Source organism: Caenorhabditis elegans, chromosome V (assembly GCF_000002985.6).
Source record: "Caenorhabditis elegans chromosome V".
Lineage (NCBI taxonomy): Eukaryota > Metazoa > Nematoda > Chromadorea > Rhabditida > Rhabditidae > Caenorhabditis > Caenorhabditis elegans.
In genome coordinates, this window is record NC_003283.11 from 19,251,782 (window position 1) to 19,270,254 (window position 18,473).

The 18,473-nt window shown below is 35.9% G+C and overlaps 5 protein-coding genes and 2 non-coding genes across 10 annotated transcripts; 4 read left to right on the forward strand and 3 right to left on the reverse strand.

The window, feature by feature from the left end:
• Nucleotides 1–362: 362 nt before the first annotated feature.
• Nucleotides 363–1,305, forward strand: F21D9.11 (F-box associated domain-containing protein). Of its 2 annotated transcripts, none has more exons than NM_001277007.2 (3): nucleotides 363–479; nucleotides 724–775; nucleotides 818–1,305. In NM_001277007.2, the coding sequence occupies exons 1-3, from the start codon at nucleotides 400–402 to the stop codon at nucleotides 1,271–1,273; spliced, it is 588 nt and encodes a 195-aa protein (NP_001263936.1). In that variant the 5' UTR covers nucleotides 363–399; the 3' UTR covers nucleotides 1,274–1,305. The 2 variants fall into 2 exon arrangements, 1 of the variants encoding a protein (NP_001263936.1); NR_102122.1 differs by having other exon boundaries at nucleotides 400–479; nucleotides 527–775; nucleotides 818–1,273.
• Nucleotides 1,306–2,038: 733 nt separating this feature from the next.
• F21D9.4 (YitH/HolE acetyltransferase (GNAT) domain-containing protein) lies at nucleotides 2,039–4,981 on the forward strand (the record flags this gene model as incomplete). 3 transcript variants are annotated; one of them, NM_001277008.2, is made up of 6 exons in its annotated part: nucleotides 2,039–2,290; nucleotides 2,854–3,036; nucleotides 3,155–3,288; nucleotides 3,335–3,448; nucleotides 4,235–4,367; nucleotides 4,801–4,981. In NM_001277008.2, the coding sequence occupies 6 exons, from the start codon at nucleotides 2,134–2,136 to the stop codon at nucleotides 4,875–4,877; spliced, it is 798 nt and encodes a 265-aa protein (NP_001263937.1). The 3 variants fall into 3 exon arrangements, with proteins under 3 accessions (NP_001263937.1, NP_507745.1, NP_001263938.1); NM_075344.3 differs by having other exon boundaries at nucleotides 4,235–4,446; nucleotides 4,801–4,974; NM_001277009.3 differs by lacking the exons at nucleotides 2,039–2,290; nucleotides 2,854–3,036 and having other exon boundaries at nucleotides 3,163–3,288; nucleotides 4,235–4,446; nucleotides 4,801–4,936.
• Nucleotides 2,594–2,646, forward strand: F21D9.10. The gene has a single exon (NR_070224.1). It is a non-coding gene; the product is annotated as an Unclassified non-coding RNA F21D9.10 (non-coding RNA).
• Nucleotides 2,594–2,646, reverse strand: F21D9.9. The gene has a single exon (NR_070225.1). It is a non-coding gene; the product is annotated as an Unclassified non-coding RNA F21D9.9 (non-coding RNA).
• Nucleotides 4,982–5,801: 820 nt separating the features above from the next.
• F21D9.3 (Conotoxin superfamily T) lies at nucleotides 5,802–5,972 on the reverse strand (the record flags this gene model as incomplete). Its single annotated transcript, NM_075345.3, has 1 exon — nucleotides 5,802–5,972. The coding sequence occupies one exon, from the start codon at nucleotides 5,970–5,972 to the stop codon at nucleotides 5,802–5,804; it is 171 nt and encodes a 56-aa protein (NP_507746.1).
• A 729-nt stretch (nucleotides 5,973–6,701) lies between these two features.
• F21D9.2 (uncharacterized protein) lies at nucleotides 6,702–10,668 on the reverse strand. The gene is made up of 8 exons (NM_075346.6): nucleotides 10,633–10,668; nucleotides 9,231–9,459; nucleotides 8,535–8,801; nucleotides 7,475–7,572; nucleotides 7,338–7,430; nucleotides 7,123–7,254; nucleotides 6,998–7,079; nucleotides 6,702–6,893 (listed from the first exon to the last, which is right to left on the reverse strand). The coding sequence occupies exons 1-8, from the start codon at nucleotides 10,649–10,651 to the stop codon at nucleotides 6,797–6,799; spliced, it is 1,017 nt and encodes a 338-aa protein (NP_507747.3). The 5' UTR covers nucleotides 10,652–10,668; the 3' UTR covers nucleotides 6,702–6,796.
• Nucleotides 10,669–12,666: 1,998 nt separating this feature from the next.
• On the forward strand, nucleotides 12,667–17,898 carry F21D9.1 (F-box domain-containing protein). The gene is made up of 6 exons (NM_075347.2): nucleotides 12,667–12,866; nucleotides 12,910–12,986; nucleotides 13,579–13,833; nucleotides 15,248–15,569; nucleotides 16,510–16,781; nucleotides 17,754–17,898. Exons 1-6 carry the CDS (start codon nucleotides 12,816–12,818, stop codon nucleotides 17,878–17,880), a joined length of 1,104 nt encoding a protein of 367 aa, NP_507748.1. The 5' UTR covers nucleotides 12,667–12,815; the 3' UTR covers nucleotides 17,881–17,898.
• The last annotated feature ends 575 nt before the right edge of the window (nucleotides 17,899–18,473 follow it).

Genomic DNA, 18,473 nt, shown 5'->3' on the forward strand with positions numbered 1-18,473 from the left:
CAATTTCGTTTGCCGCCTACCCCTCCTCATAAATACAAGAAAAAGAACTGTAGGATTACGGTAGCTTAGGAAAAATGGGGTTTGTTTAGGGATACTGATATTGCACTGTACGGGAGGGGGTACTGTGAGAGTACTGTAGGATTACTGTAGTGTAGCTTGCTATCACCATAACACCCATCATTTTTGAGATCCGCCTGACAGACCAGTCGATACTATTTCTAGACCGAAGCTGTTTCAGGTCTGTTCTGCAATCTAGTTGCTATGTCTTCCACAGCGTGACGTCAATCTGTTTTCGCAGCCAGGCGGGAAGAGCACACAGAGAACGCTGTCTGGAATACTATCGAATCTGCCACTGTGTAATAGTCGACATCACATTCATTATTCCTTTTCTCCCCTGCCATGGAGTCCCCCTTCCATCTTTCCCGTCTTCCATCAAAGTCTTTGGTAGTTGCACTGAAATGCATGGATATTATCGAAATGTGAGTTACTCCTTTTTAAACATAAATTTTTTTCGTATTCATTCTAGCACAGCATTCTCATTCTGCTCCAGCGCGACGAAAAAGTCTGTAAAATCCTTGAATCTGCGCTACACATACGTAATGTTCTGAACCAAACTGAAGTCCGTGTTTGGGATGATACCAGAAACACTAGTTTCAATGTAAAAGAAATTAAAAATTTGCTTGATGGAATTCCAATTGTTCGAATGACATGCCATCAATACAGAAAACCGAATGATGTGCTCCGATATGGGTCGGCTCACACAGAGCAGCTTTGGGTAGGTAGAAAGGTTCTTCCAAATTTATTTTTAGAATTTCAGATCACTATGCCTCTCTCAAATTGGTCTTTCCATCAAATTTCATATCAACAGTTTCAAAAACTTTATATAGGAACTTCGATTCTTAACCTGAACGAGCTCTTGAACTTGGACAGTCATATCATTTGGCTCGGATCTTCCATCTTTGGTGGAAAAGAGTTGAACTTGTTCATAAAACATTGGATGATGGGTCTTACCAGTCAAAATGTTAAATATATATTCACATTTCTAAGCAACGGAATCACTGATGAGAAAGCTCTATGGAACGGAATTGAATATCAGAAACAGCCAGAGTCCACTAAGAGAACCTTCAAGTACACCGACCCTGGTTATACAGTTCCGCAGAAAGAGATAGTTCACGGTGGCTACGATATTCAGAGTGTCAATGGAGCTCGAGCGACAGTGAAAATTTTCAAAGGGAATTATTTAAATATCAAATTTATGGTTTGGAATGATTAATGTGTTGAAAGAAAATAAATGATGTCTGACTATTATGTTTTGTGATTTTCCTATTGCGAATTCGTGATTTTACAGAGCCGGTTTGCCGATTTGCCGGAAATTTTGGTTTTCGACAAATTGCCAGTTTGTAGGATATCAATTTTCCAGAAGTTTTTAGAGGTATTTTTTATAAAATGGAAACGATTAAAACGGTGTCGTTTTAAAAAATGTTTCCCGTTTTCTTTAGGAAATAGATGTAGGAACACTTATAGAATGCGTACAATTTCGCCGATTATAATTGAAGATCTGAAATTTCAAAAAAAATTGCAAAACCACAATCTCTGCGAAAGCTTCCAATTTTTATAGATCGCTTTAGGACATTCCAAAGTTTTTCAGAAAGCTCTAAAATTTTCCAATTGTTATTTTATTTGCCTTTCAAATAAAAATTCAATTAACAAGTTCTCAGAGAGTCCCCCCATCAATTTGGTTTGAGTTTCCGATATCAGAAAACTGACTAAAAATTTGAATTTTCTGGGGAGAAATTGATTTCTGATCAAAAATTGATAGGAAATTTGATTTTTCGCCCAAAATTTTAGAAAAAGACGCAGAAACTTTCGGAAGATTTCAAAAGTTTCAAGTTTGATAGTGATCAAAAATCGTTGGAGCTCTAAAAAAGCGGAACTCCGTAACAATCCGGAAAATTAACAATTTTAAAGCTATTGGAGCTCCATTGTGTGGAGCAGTGTGTAATAATGGGTGCGGAGCTGTGTAATTCGTTCACTGGTCATTTATCGGCTGCACCTTTTAATTTTGAGCTCGTTGTTTCGAGCTGATCAATTTTATCAATTTTATCAGTAAATTATATTCCAAATTGAGAAAAAATGGAATTAGTGATAAACCCACCCCAAGAAGTTTTCGATCAGCTGATCCATTTGGCCGGAGCTACTAATGGATGGGCTCATCAGCCATATGACTATCGATTTTATAGTCAGGCTTATGATGGCTATTGGTTTGTCGCAATGGTGGATACGGAAAAAGGTAAATTTAATTTTTTTAACGGCAATTTTTTTTTCGCCGTCGGAACTTGAAACTTGTTGTGTTAATTTCTAAATTCAGCACAATTTTCTGGTTGACTTATTTCGGCTTGATATACGTAGATCTACAAAAAATGCGGGAGAAGAGACGCAGAGTTCTCAACTGATTTCGCATAACGTGCTGACGTCACATTTTTTGGGCCAAAAATTCCCGCATTTTTGGTAGATCAAACTGTGAAAACACAGCCTGGTACCACGTGAAGTATAATCATGACATATCTCCGATAAATTTTAAAATTTCGTGTTTGAGAGAGCGCAGAGAAACGAGACACTCTCGTTGTCTGCGCTCTCTTCTTCTTTTCGCCTTGAAGAAAAGCCACCGTGATCGTCTAATTTCCAGGATGTTTATTTTCCGAATCAGCAAAATTTCGCAATTCTAAAAAGTATATATTTTTTTAATTTCAAAAAAAAATTATTTTAAAAAAATTTCGAAATTTTTTTTTTTCGATTGATTCCAAAAAAGTCCAGTTTTTGCAGGATTTAAACATTTTCAAAAAACAATTGCAGAACCCCAAGAAAAGTTTGTCGCTGGTGGGTGTTTGGCACGTTGGGATACCGTAAACGATGCTCCGCTGTACTCAATTGGGCTGTATTACTGCAGAGAAGAGTATCGTGGAAAAGGCCACGGAATTCCGGTTTTCCAAAAAATGATGGATATTGTTAGTGATGGAAATTGCGTTTTGACGGCAGGTGGGTAGATTTTGGAATTTTGAAATTTTTATTTTTAAAAAATCGAAAAAAAAATTTTTTTATAACTTTTGTATACCAATTTTCCAGAACATTTTTTTTTGAAACCTCAATTTTTCAGCAGCCGACATGTCTCCAAAATACGCTAAAACCTTTGGGTTTACGGAAATGTTGGCATATTGGCAAATGGAAGCAAACATTGAGCCCAAGAAAATGAAAATTCCAGAAAATTTAGTGACAGAGTATACTACAAAGGTACAACTCAACAAAAAACCCAATGGTTACAAAAATTCAAGTTTAGGACTGGAGAGAAGTAAATGCTGAGCAGCTGGAAGCCTATGATTTGACGATTTGCCCAAGAGCCCGGCGGAAAATTATCAGGCCCTGGTTTGAGCAAGACCAGAGTTATACTCGGGTGAGTTTTTTGTTCCTAATTAGAAATCTGAAATTCTCGTGAAAACTTGACTGAAAATTTAAATTTCCAGCCGAAAATTGACTGTAACTATGAATTTCCGGCCAAAGTTTTGTTTGAAAATTTTAATTTCCAGCCGAAAATTGACTGTAACTATGAATTTCCGGCCAAAGTTTTGTTTGAAAATTTGAATTTCCCGCCGAAAATTGATTGTCATTTTAAATTTCCCGCCGAAATTTAGTTTGAAAATTTTAATTTTCTGCCAAAAATTGATTGAAAATTTGAATTGAATTTTCCGCTGAAAGTTTACTGAAATGTCAACTTCCTGTTGAACTTTAACTCAAAAATTTTAATTTTCCACAAAAAATTTGGCCGAAAATATGAATTTCCAACAAAAAAAGTATTAAAAACTACAATTTATTTTTGAAAACTGTTTTAAAGCATTAATTCTCATTGTCAGCCGGAAATTGACTGAAAATTCGAATTTTCCGTCAAAATGTGACTGAAAATTTGAATTTCCGGCCAAATTTTTTCCTGAAAATTTGAATTTTCCGCCGAAAATTGTTTGAAATAACGATTTTCTTACCCAAAATTAAGTGAAAATGTAAATTTTCTGCTTAAGATTGAATGGAAATTTGAAAATGACTTGAAATTTTGAAGTTTCCCCTTTTCGTGGCGGGACCCAAAATAACCTTGCCATGCATATATTCAAACTGAAGCTCTTGGCAAGCTGAATTTAAAAATTCAATAAAAACAGAAAATTAACCACAAAAATCCAGCCCATTTCAGGTGGCATTCGAAAGAAATCAAAATATCGTTGGCTACTGTACCATCCGAGTCATCAACCTCAATCGGCTTTGCACTGCCCCATTTTATGCTGAAAATGTGCATGTTGCTGAGCAATTGCTGGCGGGTATCAGGGGTATGGGAATCATACCGAATTTCCAAAATTTCGAGAAAATCATCTTCTGGTACCCAGAGGTCAATAAGGATGTTGAAAGGTTTCTTATTGCGATTTTTTGTAAATTTTTGAGATCAGTACACTCAAAATAAAAATAAAACTGCGTGGTGTGTACTGCAGAAAACCCAATATTTAGGCCCAGGCCGCCGACATCTCACGGGTTCCGCGTGCCGCTATGTTTAACTCACAGCAGGCGGAGACAGCTCGCCACGCCCACAGCAAGTTAAACGCAGCGGCGCGCGGAACCCGTGAGATGTCGGCGGCCTGATATTGGTTGGGGTCAAAATTTTTGCCTTTTCTCCGTGAGTGGACGAGAAAATGGCGGGGCCTAAATATTAGGTTTTCTGCAGTACACGCCACGCAGTTTTTTTTTAATTTTCAGTGTACATTCCAGACTCCTTCAAAAATTCGCACCTGACGGCGGATTTTCTGTGCACGTGGACTTCCGTACTCAATTCACGAAAACGATAATTGAAGCGCGAGACGAAGTGGTGTATGCGGTGTCTTGTTCAGTTCATCAATTTGTTTAAATTTAGTGTAGATTTTTACAATAAAACTGTTTGATTTACGCTAAAATATTAGAAATTTGCAAACTTTGCACGTCCACATACTTTCTTTACATACTTTCTGAGCGATCAATGCACTCAAAAATTGAATCAATGAAGAAGGATCCCGTTACCTTGTATGTTTATAGCAATAGAACAATTTTGAGCTTTTGAAAGTGAAATGTTATTTACAGGGAGAAGAAATGGCAAATGTAAACCCCAACGACTTTCTACGAGTACCACACACTTCAGGAGATTGCGAGCTTGGATCAAACTGGTATATCAGAAAATAAATAAAGACCGCCCCAGAAAATAATATTTCAGCATTTATCAACGTCAATCTCGTTTTTTCAGTTAGATATACCAGACTTGCGACGATATCGATGAGGAGAACGTTGCATCAACTTCAAGCTCTACTGCCAAGTGAAAATACTAGGACTCTCCAAAAATTCACTAGTTTTCCTGTTTTTTGATACTTTCGAAATTTGTTGTTTTTTTTTCATTCTTCAATGAATGTTTTTATTGTTTTTTTTTGTCTTTTTTTCATAATAAATCGTGGTGTTTTGTATGTAGCTGTGGCATTATTGCTCTGCCGTGACTCCAGTCTATCTGAGCCCTAGTCTGAAATTTTTCGAAACTGAAATTCAACTCATAATGATCATCCAAATCAGAATTGATTGAAAATTTTTCCCCTCACGGGCTGTAAAAGAGCACCTCTTGCATAAACCGACGTAACTTCGGAACCTGAATAGCTACAAGATTGGCCAATATATTTTCTGAAAGTTGAATAAAACTAGTTCATTGAAGGTCTCTTGTTTGGCGTAGAATTGTTCCTTACTCCTTTCCCTAATCAGGCTCTCCTTGAGCGGAAGCAGCAGCAGGAGCTGCTCCAGGTGCCGGGCGCATCGTTGAAGATTTTCCTTTTGGCAGAAGTTGCTCCCTTTTTCTTTCCAGAGCATTGGGCAAGCAGAGTGCTTCCGGAAAAGAAGAGGACGAAGAGAAGCGTCAAAAGTAAATACATGTCGTGTTGATCAAGACTGTTCTTCGAGTTTAAACGAACCGAAAACTTATTGATAGAACTGAAAGTTTATGGAATTGTTGTTGGTGTTTTTTAATAAAAAAATATTTTTTGTTATTTGTACTTTCAGTAACAATCGTAAATTCTATTTATGTTTTTATATCAAGTACAAACGGCACAATTATAAATAATATGAGTTAAAAATAGGGGAAAATGTTTGAGGGAACGAAACTAACAACATTTGTTTATATTTTTTATTATTGTTAGTTTCGTTCCCTCAAAAAATTATCCATATTTTTTAACTCATATTATTCATAATTGTGCCGTTTGTATTTGTAAATCTGACAATTATAGAATTCTACGAATAGATACGGCAGGCTTATGTGGTAGAATGAACAACAGACTTACGAGCCGGCTGGAGCAACTCGTCATTTTTGAATTTTCCAATTTTAAGTAGCGCAAAAGCAAAAACAATTTTAAGGTATGGTGCACGGCTGTTTTTGATACGGCGTTGGTCTGTAAGCGTGCTCCAATTATTCTATATACATACATACGCATGTCGCGAATACAGAAAATAAAAATTGTTTTATTTTTGCAACAATTTGAGGTGGTTTCAAGTAATTTGATTTCAAAATTTTCAGCAACTGTCAAAACTGCAAAACTTTGGAGGTAGAAGAGAAGCGAAAAGTTAAACACCTGTAGAACACTTCGAGGGCAACAGTTTTAAATTCTAAACACGAGACAGATTCATTGAGAGAAATTTACGGATAAAGAACGCAGAAAGGCAGAGAACATATTGTGATTCTGGAAGTGTTCTTAGTAGATTTCTACGGCACATGGTTTTGCTCGACGTTCTGCTCGTGGTTCTGCACATGGTTCTGCTCACGGTTCTGCATATTATTCTGCTCATGACTCTGTGTATTGCTGAAATGATTAACAACTTTAGATATTAGAAATTTTCAAACTGCAATCCATATTCCTTGAAAATATAGCAGCTTAAACATGTTGTAAATGAAATTCCAACTCACCCAGTCACTTTGCCACTTTTAATTTTACCCAGAAAGTACGCACATCGCATCGCACAGCACTGCCCGGAAAAGCTAACAGCCGCTGAAAAAAATTAATTTTTACAATGAGAAATAGTTTAACTTACGTGCGAATGCCCAGGAGACGGTTATATATAATCCAAAAAAATTAGGGGACAGATGGAGAAGGGCGAAAAAACCCCATAAAACGTAAAGAATCTTCGTTTCCCTAGGAGAAAACATTGACGCTTTCTCAATACCTGAAAAAATGAGAGCTGAACAAAATACAACGAACCTTATCGATAGGTTTTACACTATTAAAAAAAAAGAAGTAAAAACTCACTCAATTCAGCAACGGTCAAATAACCTACAATAAAATACAATAAAATCGCCCCAATGTTGTAATAGAGTTTTTCATCGTCGTCAAACTTGGTTTCTGTAAAAGTTTTGAAAATAAACAGTTTCAACTTTGATTCTAACCCGGATATACACAAATCAAAACAGCTAGAAGAATAATGTAAGGCTGCACAGCAATTTCCGAGGCATATTTCTGGACGTATCTCAGAAAAATTTTCATTCTGAAAGTTTGATTCACAGTTAAAATCTCAGATAAACTGGAGTCACGGCAGAGCAACAGAGAACCATTGCTAATTAGCTAAAAACCACTACTAATTAGCAGAAACCCACTAGCAGAACATTGATTACGCATTGAAAAACGCAGTGCAATATGTAGTTGTTTGGCAGCCCCCGACACTTTCGGGGTTCCGCCGGCCCCACGGCACTCGCTATCATCGCCATTTGTGTAGTGCCGCGCGGAACCCCGAAAATGTCGGGGGCTGCCAAACAACTACTTATCGCATTGCATTTGTCAACGAGGGGTTGGTGGCTCAGCCCCAGCCCCAAAAAGAGCTCAGCCCCACTGAAGGGGCTAGCCCCCTAAGCAGTAAAATCTGGCATGACCTTTCTTATCGACTTCTACATAGAAAAGACTCGGAGAAGACGTTGATGGATCGATCGACTACAATTATCAAGCGATTGACGTATTGGACAGCACTGTTCCGGATGCTTGGTCTAAAGCTTCGTGGGTGCAATTCATGGAGTCATGCTCATGGTCAGTTTAAGTTACCATCTTGAATTTGCAATTAATTGGAGAAAAATTCTGCAGAAACAACTTCATGAGCGATCAATGCACACAAAAAGAAATCAATGGAGAAGGAATTTTTTTCTGTTGTTTTCTCATGTTTTTCGTGCTATTTTTTATGGATTAATGAAAGTTTGGCTCTGCGCAAAAACAAAACTAGCTAGCAAGAAAGCATAACTACGTAGCAAAACACCACCGCAAATCAGCGAAAAAGCACAACTACTGCGGTTGAGTGAGCCGTGGCATAAATGCTAATTAACAGTGATTTCCTGTCGCTCAACCGTGACTCCAGTTTATCTCAGATGGTAGTCTGATTCGAAAAAGGCAATTTGGCAAAAAAGTAGACGTGTTCAAATAAGTGAACTTTTTTTCTTGTTTTACTCTGAAAAATAAACTCACCTCTTTTCTTTTTCGATAGAACACAATTTGACACTTGAAAATATAATAAAAACCAATGTGGCAAAGAACGAAGCTACCGTAATAAACGAAATAATCCGGATGCGTACAGCAATGTCATAAAGAGTCAATGCGTTCATATCCTTTCTGCGTTTTGGTTCAACAGGAAGGCCATGAGACAGTAGATAAAATGCTAAGGCAGCCAAACCTGTGTAGAACACATAGGAAGCGGTAAAGCAAAATAGTGCAAACAGTTTCACAGCGCATTTCCTAAAAAATTAAAGTTGAATCTTGAGAAGAATTGAATTTTAAAAAAATTGATTTTTTTTCATTTGGAAGGCAGGATCAGAGATATCCGACCTGTGCAATTATTCAGACACACCAGATTTTGTCAACCGTTCTGGACGCATAAAAACTAAATTCTCGAGTTTCCGAAATTTCGGAATCTTTTTCGTCAATCGGCAATTAATGAGTTCACCCAACACTACATTTGCGGCTTTCAATATCTGTGCATGTACATGTGCATTCGCGCCTGACCGATCGCTCTGATAACTTCGCAGTGTCAGATGGGCGGGATCTAGTGAAGGCGGAGCCTCAGTTGCGATCATTGTGTTGCATTGCTGGTCGGCAATTTCCGCACAGCCCTGGTACTTACCGGCTTGTGCCCCATATTGTTTCTGAAGAATCCAAAAATCTCACCACTTATCAGTCTCCACCACACGAGCTTGAGAGCCCGGCACACGATCTTCAGATTCCACCACACGAGCTTGAGAGCCCGGCACACGAGCTACAGTCTCTACCACACGAGCTTGAGAGCCCGGCACACGATCTTCAGATTCCACCACACGAGCTTGAGAGCCCGGCACACGAGCTTCAGATTCCACCAAACGTGCAGGAGTATTGAGTTCCTTCATTTGAAAGTCCAATTCTGCAAACTTGCAGTGCATTTTTTTTATTTGAAAGTGGTTGCGCATTCATGTGGTTTATTGATTGTTTTAGCAGTTTCTGTGTAAAGTTCGCGTAGATCACGTGTAGATCACAATATATATATATTTCTTATTTTGTATCTCACAGCCTCCTAGGCATCCAATTAGTCTGGGGCGCACTTGCTGACACCTTGGCGCAAGAGCGATTTCTTTTACCGTTGAACACTAGACTTTATCGTTTTGGAGCATTATAATGATTTTTTTCAAACAAACATGCGTGTACTTTTGTCAAATAGGACAGAACGGATTCAAATTTTTCAAGAAGACAAAATTTCGTTCAATGAAGGATGAGTAGCAATATTTTAAAAAATAACGATAAAAATTGTATTTCTAAGAAAAATCATATTTTTCTACTATATTTTAAATAAACTGAATTTCACTTTTATGAAGTTCAATTTTCTCTATACCTGATTTGAAATAGTTACGGAGCTCTTATCTTCCGAATTGTCTGAGCCTTAGCGTTTTCTGTCTCCAAAGTTCAGATATTATGAGCCAATGCAAGGTAAACATGGTCGGGCTCAGAACTCGTGAGATGTCGGCGGCAGATATTACTTACCCTCGCGATCATTTTCTTCACTACAAAAACTTTTTTTAAAAGAGACTGCGCTTAGATGCCACGCTTTTTCTTTATTTTGGATGAAGGAACAGAAATGCAAGCAAAACAAGAAATGCGCTAGTACGATGTCTTTACGGCTTATTCGATGACAAGTAGGCTGTGTATTTCTGTTGCTTTTCTAAAAATTAATTGTGATCTACGCGAATTTTACACAGAAGCTAAAAATGATGAGTAGGGCTGTTATGGGGGACGTCCCCTCTCGCCCCCCTCGATTTTTGGGAGCCGATTCCGGCGTCCCCCTTGGAGGAAATGGAAGCCCCAAAAGTGAATCTGAGTAATATGAGGCAGTTAAATCGATTCCCAATGTCAAAATTCAATTTCCGATCACGAGCACTCCGGTATAAAAATCAGGGGGCGAGGGGGGCGCCCCCCATAACAGCCCTAATGATGAGTAAACGGGCGGCAAGACCCTTCCGCATAAATTTGCTTCCCTTTAAACCATGGAAGTGAAAAAACAAATGCCATGTAACCGATTTTCCCAACGAAAATGCCAACTTACTCGATGTTGCTTCTGCCATTGGAATTTTCAAGTATTGATTTTTGAAATCTCTCCAGATTCATCAAAATTATCCACATCAGCGTTTCACTTTGACAAAGGTCACGTGCCATTATTGTAATTTTTGTGCAAAGTTTTAGTTAACAGGCGTGTCATTTTTACGTGATAAAATGTAATTTATTCTGTTTTTTGTTTTTTTTTACTTTGAGCAAATTATTCGATATAAAAATATTTCCTCGAACACATGAAAAATCTCAGTTTTTTAAATCAAATAACTGAAAAAAACAGCGCTTTTCAACTGTTGATTCCAGAATTATTCAGAAGTTTCTCGTAACTTTTAGAGAATGCATAAAAAAAAAGAAAAGTGTACAAACAGAATATTTGATTAGATTTCCGTATTTCCACATGTTTCAATGCCATTTTCCTGTCATTTTTCAATGTCATTTTTCCTGTAATTTCACAAAACTATAAAATATTTTTTCACATAAAAATAGTAATACTTTTGATAAAACTATAGATTCAAGGTCTCACTCAATTTCAATTTTTCTTTTCATTTTGTATACTAAAATAATTGATTTGAAAAAAATAATTTCAATCTCCTTAAGATATTTTTCTCAGAGATTTAAGATTGGAATTTTCGTGTCACAACTCTGCAACCATAAAAGAACTGAAATGTATTAAAACAAAAAATTGTTCCTCATGTTATGAGGCTAATTTGCTTAGTTAACAATTTTTTGTTAGTTTTTTCAGTCAACGAGCTACGGGCTTCCAAACATAACAAAGTCGAAAACCGCCACAAACCGCAATGCCTTAAAATTTATATAACTCAGGCAATTGCTAACCAAATCTCGTTATTGATGTTTCGATATCTTCTTTGAACAACTTGTAAAAATTGTAAGGCGGTAGTTATTTGATAAAATTTGTTGGTTTTCCGTAAAATACCGTTAACCTTTCAAAAATGCCTATTTTTGGCTATTTTTGATGGTTTCAGGCCTAAATCTTGTTTTGGAAACTCCGGAGTCACTTTTTTTTTCAAAAAAACTGTATTGTCAAATAAAAGAGTATTGTCACTTAATGACCGGAAAAAAATTCTCCACAATTATAAGGCGGCTATTTTTTTTTAATTTGTAAAAAATCGGTCCAGAAAACTCACTGTCTCGCCCATGAGAGACGCAGAGACAGTTAATCACTTTATTTAGTTTAATTTTTGAATTAAAGAGAGGCTGTGAAATTTTTCATTTTCCGTAAATCTTGTCTCAATGTTTTCTTGTTTCTCCGATGTCCATTTTATTCATATTATCAACTTTTCGATTTCCGAAAAAAAATCGAAACATTTATTTTTTTTCAAACAATATCTAAAAACCTAAAAATCGCTTTGTTTATTAAAGGTGGGGTCAAAATGACCGAATATCATGATTAAAAAAATTTAAAAAAATTTTCTAGATTTTATATGATTTTTTAAAAATTGAAAAAATCTCAGTTTTCCCATAATTCCTATTTAAATTTCCGCCAATTGAACTCGTTCGTTGGAGCACGCTTGCATTATTTTCGTTAATTTTTAACCATTTATTTTCATTATTTCACTGATTGTCTTCATTTTTTGGGGTTTTTAATGGGAAAATGAAAGAAATTAACAAGAAAAATGCAAAATGTCTATTAAAAAGTAACTGAAAATGTCTAAAACTCTGAATAATAGTACCTTCTTGTTAATTTCTTTCATTTTCCCATTAAAAACCCCAAAAAATGAAGAAAATCAGTGAAATAATGAGAATAAATGAAAATAATTAATGAAAATAATGCAAGCGCGCTCCAACGAACGAGTTCAATTGGCGGAAATTTAAATAGGAAATAGGGGAAAACTGAGATTTTTTTCAATTTTCAAAAAATCATATAAAATCTAGAAAATTTTTTTAAATTTTTTTTACTATGATATTCGGTCATTGTGGTACCATAGGCGTGTTTTAAAGCAATTTCCCCACAGGGTGTAGTCCACCTTTAAGTGTAGAAATATCGAATCCCAAAATCGATATTAATTTTTGCCAGGCCAAAAACGCACAATGCAAACAAAGTGAATAGTGGCACCATCTGTTACATTGCAGCTGCCTGAAATTAATATCGATCTTTTTTATTTCAAATACTACTAGTATCATTACTAGTATTTTTCTACTGTAAACTGTGAATTTCAAATGCATATTTCCAAATTACTAGGCACCTTATATTTCCGGATAACATTCAAGGTAGGCAAACATATATGTTATTAGTTAATCTGGTTTTTTTTAGGAAAAACCATTCAAAATACTCAATCTACCGCTTGTTGTTTTGAAAAACGTGATGAATCAAATGAATATTCGTTCAATGTAAGTTTGAATCATTAAAACTTTTGGAACAAAACTAATAGTCTCGGCTAATTTTTAAAGGTGGAGTAGCGCCAGTTGGGGAATTGTTAAAAACCTCTTCTTTGGTCCCAAAATGTCCAAATATCATGATAAAACTTTTCCAAAAGTTTTTGAAAATTTTTTATTTGCTGTCAAAAAGTAGCAATTACTCAGTTTTTGCCACTCATAATTTTGGAAGTTGACCGAAAAAAAATTTTTTTCGATATTTTTTATGTTTTAATTTTGTTCAAATTATTTGTATTAAACCATTGTAGGGGTTGAAACATGCGACATTTCTTTAAATTTCCTCAAATGCTCGTATTTTTCAAAATTTTGGCAATTTGCCAAAACTTTGGCCGGAAATTTTGAAAAATCTAAAATTTTTTGGGGTATTTTATTATGATATTCGGTCGTTTTGAATCACTATAAGTGCAATTAGACAAAATCCCCACTGGCGCTACTCCACCTTTAAAATCCAGTGTGTGATGTGACTTCAAAGTTTTCCGAGCTTGAAAAACGGCAAATTCAGCAAATTTTGCCGCATATCTCTGTTATGTATCCCGTTTCTTTTCAGTTTCAAACTATCGAAGACATCAAAAAAGATGTACAAAAAATTGAGATACGCCAAAAGGAACATATACAAGTTAGTTATCGACAATCACTTCGAATATGACGTTGGAAACAACTTTCCTCTACTATACCAAAGAATCATAATATTCGAAAAAAAGAACGACTTTGTGTCCGTCTATCGTGCAATGTGTAAGAAAAAGTCTTCAGATCCATCAACTTTAGCCAAATACAGTGTGCATTTCTGGGTAGAGTGGTTTTAGTGAGTTTTTATAATTTTTTAAAGGTCGAGTGCCAAAATGCGGGAAATACTTCTAAATTACTTCAAATTTTCCCCTGATTCCGAATATCTATTTGAGAAACTTCAAGAAAATTTTCCTGATTTTTTATTTCAGCATAAAATCGCTTGTGCACCAATGAGTTTTTACAAATGCGCGCCTAAAGAAATTTTCATTGGAGCGCACTTGCTTTGGGTCGATTTACGGGAGCGCTCCATGTTTCTCCTGCGTCACGTGATGTCAGAGTGTCACATTTCGGTTTGATCTACAAGAATTGCGGGAGTTTATGCGCGTCTAGACACACATTTCTCAAGTGATTTCACATGGTTAAGAACATGCTGACGCACAGTCTCCTCGGCGTCGAATTGGGCTGGGGCGCACTTGCTGACACCTTGGCGCAGCCGGGGGAGGGAGTGAATTTATTTAGTGTTGAAAAATAAACTTCGTCGTTTTTTAGCGTTGAAACGAATTTTTTCGCAGAATTCGAACTTAACATTTGTTTATTAGCACAAAATGAAATGAAAGACCATTAAAAGAGAAAATTTGGTCAAAAACTGAAGGAGGAGAAGGGATATTAAAAAATCAACTGTAAAAATGGTGTTTCTCTGAAGATCTTGTATATTTCAAGTCACCCACCTTCGCAATCATCTTCTTTATCCTGAAGATAGTTATCAAAAGAAGCGGGCCTATAATTTTGGAATTCTAGTCTATTTTCCGCGTAATTTCGGAGAAATCCACAAAATGCGCCAGCAAAAACGCGCAACGCGCCAGTAAGCTGGTTTTTGTGCGCTTTCGATGACGAGGAGACTGTGTGACGTCACATTTTACTAGGCAAAAACTTCCCGCATTTTTTGTAGATCAAAACGCAATGGGACAGCCTGACACCACGTGGCTGCTTTTTTTTTCATTTTTTCAGCGTATTTCCTCTATTTTTGTCGATGTTTTGCCGGTTTTTTCGTGAACTAACAAAAAATAAATGTAGCATTTTATTAGCTCAAAACTCTCAAAATTGTATATTTTCAAGTCAGATCTCGACAAACACGGACTTCTGTTGAATTTTTGGGAGAAGAAAACACTGAAATCTTTTCGAAATCCAACTGAAGTCCGTGTTTTTCGAGATCGGACCTGATAAAATACAATTTTGGGAGTTTTGAGCAAAAAACTGGCACAACAAACAAAGGAACACGCTGAAAAAATGAAAACATTCAAAATTAAAAAAAGAGCTCCCGTAAATTGACACAAAGCAAGTGTGCTCTAATGAGAATTTTTGGGCGCGCATTCGAAAATATTAATGAGGATTTTCAAGCTCAAATGTAAAATCAGGGTAATTTCCTTGATATATCATACATAGATATTTTTCACACAGACAAAATGAAACTTTTCCAAATAAAATTTCAGCAAAATAGACAAATTCGGAGAAAGAAAACTTGTTAATTCGGTATACAAATATAGAAATGCGAAAAAATGTTGGAAACTCTTAACTCGATTCGATGAACTATTTTCAATCGACCACGTGGATTTGGTAATTGATAGGAGTAAACTTTTTCGGTTTCACACAACACTAGAACATCCATTATTTCGAAAATGTGATTATGTGGAGATTGTTAAAAGTTATTCGTATTTGACGAACAATGATATGCAATTTGTATTGAACAATTTCAATTTGAAAAATGGAATGCTGGTTAAATGTTTGTTTTGGAAGGATTTCAAACTGGAATTGGTGAGTTTAATATCCCTTACTAGACGATTGCCTCGAAACATACACTTGCCGGTTTGCCGATTTGCCGGAAATATCGAGTTCCGCCAATTTGCCGGTTTGCAGATTTTCCAATTCCAGATATTTGCTGGTTCGCCGATTTGTCGGAAATTCACAATTCTTGGCAAATTTCCGATTTGCCGATTCGCCAAAAATTTTCATTTTTGCCAATTTGCCGAATTGCCGGAAATTGTCATTTTCAGCAATTTGCCGGTTTGCCGGAAATTTCAATTCCGGCAATTTGCCGATTTGCCAAAAAAAAATAGTTTTTGGCAAATTCGGCAAATTTCAGATTTCCGGAAAAATATGCCGAATTACCGGACATTTCAATTCCGGCAATTCACCGATTTATCAGACAAATTCATTTTTTGGCGAATTCGACAAAGAGGGAAATTGCCGATTTGCCGGAAATTTTCAAATCTCGGAAATTTTCATTTTCGGCAACTTGACAATTTTCCGGAAATTTCAATTCCAGCAATTTGCCGATTTGTCAAAAAAAAATCGTTTTCCGGCAATATCGGCAAATTGTCAAATTACCGATTTTCCGGACATTTTCTATTTTTGGCAATGTATTTTCGGAAATTTGCCGGAAAATAATAGTTTTCCGGCAAGTTCGGCAAATCGACAGTCCGCTGATTTTCCGAAAAAAGTCGTTTGCCGCCTGCCATTTTTCCGCCAAATTGCCGGTTTGCCGATTTGCCGGAAATGTTCAATTCCGACAATTTTCCAATTTGCCTAAAAAAACTGTAATATCTCGAAGAAAAAAATTTCGAAAAAAAAAACCCAAAAACCTCTCTCCGTTTATTTCACTTTTAGAAAATATATTTGAAATTTTCATAGATTATTGGGTATTGAAGTTAGTCCTGTTTTTTCCTAGATCTAGCCAATAAAATAAGCATTACAGCTGTTCAAAATTCCTCGATTGGATATTTTCAATGCACAACAGTTCACACTAGATGTATTAATAAAAATGGATTGTAAGGTCATCAAATTATGGAAACATGAACTCGGACCACACCATATCAATCAATTTATTCATTTGTGGATGGCGGGAGCAATGCCCAATTTACGAAGACTTCGCTGCAACGACTTTTGTAGCCCTTGGCAGATGGATGAAATTCTCCGTGGCGTTGAACATTCGAAGTGGGATGGGGAACGTCGAGCAAGGATTTTTTGGTTAGTGGATTATTTTTTAAACAAAACAAACTATTAGTTTGGAGACTTCAGAATTTTCATGGCGTTTTGCAAAAAATTTTCAACTACTTCTTTCTTAAAAATTAGTTTACCGACAATTTTGTTTTGAAAATAATTTGGTTCACCTATAATTTTGTGCATTTGTTATCAGTTTATTCAGTTTATTTAAAGGTGGAGTAGTGCCAGCGGGAAAACTGCTTTAAAACACGCCTATGGTACCACAATGACCAAATATCATGATTAAAAAATTCAAAAAAATTTCCTAAATTTTATATGATTTTTTGAAAATTGGAAAAAATCTCAGTTTTTGCCTAATTCCTATTACCGCCAATTGGACTTGTTCGATGGAGCGCGCTTGCACGTTTTTAAATTTATTTATTTGATTTATTGTTATTTTTCACCGATTTTTAATGTTTTCGGTGTATTTTTGCTTGAATTTTAGATAAAAAGTCAAAATAAATGCAATTTTACGATTAAAAAGCAGAAATACAGGCGTAAAAATGAAAAAGTAAACGATTTCGAACCTGAATTAATTAATTTCCCAGATTTACGCTTGTAAATTAGGTTTTTAATCAAAAATTAGCATTTATCTTGACTTTTTCTCTAAAATTCGAGCAAAAATACACCGAAAACATTAAAAATTCGGTGGAAAATAACAAAAAATAAAATAAATAAATTTAAAAACGTGCAAGCGCGCCCCATCGAACAAATCCAATTGGCGGAAATTCAAATTGGAATTAGGCAAAAACTGAGATTTTTTAAATTTTCAAAAAATCATATAAAATTTAGAAAATTTTTTTGAATTTTTTTTATCATGATATTCGGTCATTGTGGTACCATAGGCATGTTTTAAAGCAATTTCCCCACTAACGCTACTCCACATTTAACATTTCATAAAAATAAAAATTCAGAGACTCTAGTCCAACTTTACTCCAAACGATACCTACTTTTCAGCGATGGAATTGAACGAATTAACTGTGGAATTGGAGACGATATCGTTCGAAATGATGGAGTACTTGCAACTGTGTTTTACATAAATAGATGTGTCGATTTTCTTGTATGGCATGACAACAAATTTTAATAAAATAAATAGAATATGCAGTGTATCATCATTACTTATATATAAAAAATACATTTCGTCTGTCGATAGTTTGTAGTCTATTTAGTCTTTGTAGTCTGAAAAGTTTTGGCTTTTGACTAGATATTGGTTTAGGGTTAGTGTGGTCGGGGTACTGAAGTAGTACTGTAGGCTAACTGTAGTTTTGGAAATATTGACTTTTCGTCTTTTGAAGAGATATTGGTTTGGGAGTTAGAAGGGGATATGGCTGTAGTACTGTAGTACTGTAGAGATATTGTAGGACTACTGTAGGATTACTGTAGTTTAAAAAAAGTGAGTTTTTGTCTTTTGACGTATCTTCGAACTTCTAGAATTTTTTTGGAAAATCTAGAATCTTATAGAGTTTCTGTTGACACTCCGTCTGAGAGGAAGCCAGGACCTCAGAGTGACAAATTGTGGACGACGAAGGAATGCGAAATGTAGGATGAGCAATGCGAGTTCATAACAGTACACAGTTCACGAAAATCCAAGTTTATTAGCAGGGCAGCATAGAGCTGGAATAAACAGGGAAAAAACGGCGAGAATATTTAGGAATATTGGGACGAAGATCGGCAGGC

Bases quoted from the DNA above. Each gene is read 5' to 3' on its own strand.
- F21D9.11 (NM_001277007.2), top strand. From the start codon at position 400: ATGGAGTCCCCCTTCCATCTTTCCCGTCTTCCATCAAAGTCTTTGGTA. The intron at 480-723 runs GTGAGTTACTCC...CCATCAATACAG, and splicing joins TGCATGGATATTATCGAAAT to AAAACCGAATGATGTGCTCC. The intron at 776-817 runs GTAGGTAGAAAG...TTAGAATTTCAG, and splicing joins CTCACACAGAGCAGCTTTGG to ATCACTATGCCTCTCTCAAA.
- F21D9.2 (NM_075346.6), bottom strand. The intron at 7,255-7,337 runs GTGAGTTTTTAC...TCATTTTTTCAG, and splicing joins TTTGACCGTTGCTGAATTGA to GTATTGAGAAAGCGTCAATG. The intron at 7,080-7,122 runs GTAAGTTAAACT...AATTTTTTTCAG, and splicing joins CGTCTCCTGGGCATTCGCAC to CGGCTGTTAGCTTTTCCGGG.
- F21D9.1 (NM_075347.2), top strand. From the start codon at position 12,816: ATGCATATTTCCAAATTACTAGGCACCTTATATTTCCGGATAACATTC. The intron at 13,834-15,247 runs GTGAGTTTTTAT...ATAAAATTTCAG, and splicing joins TTCTGGGTAGAGTGGTTTTA to CAAAATAGACAAATTCGGAG. The intron at 16,782-17,753 runs GTTAGTGGATTA...CCTACTTTTCAG, and splicing joins CGTCGAGCAAGGATTTTTTG to CGATGGAATTGAACGAATTA.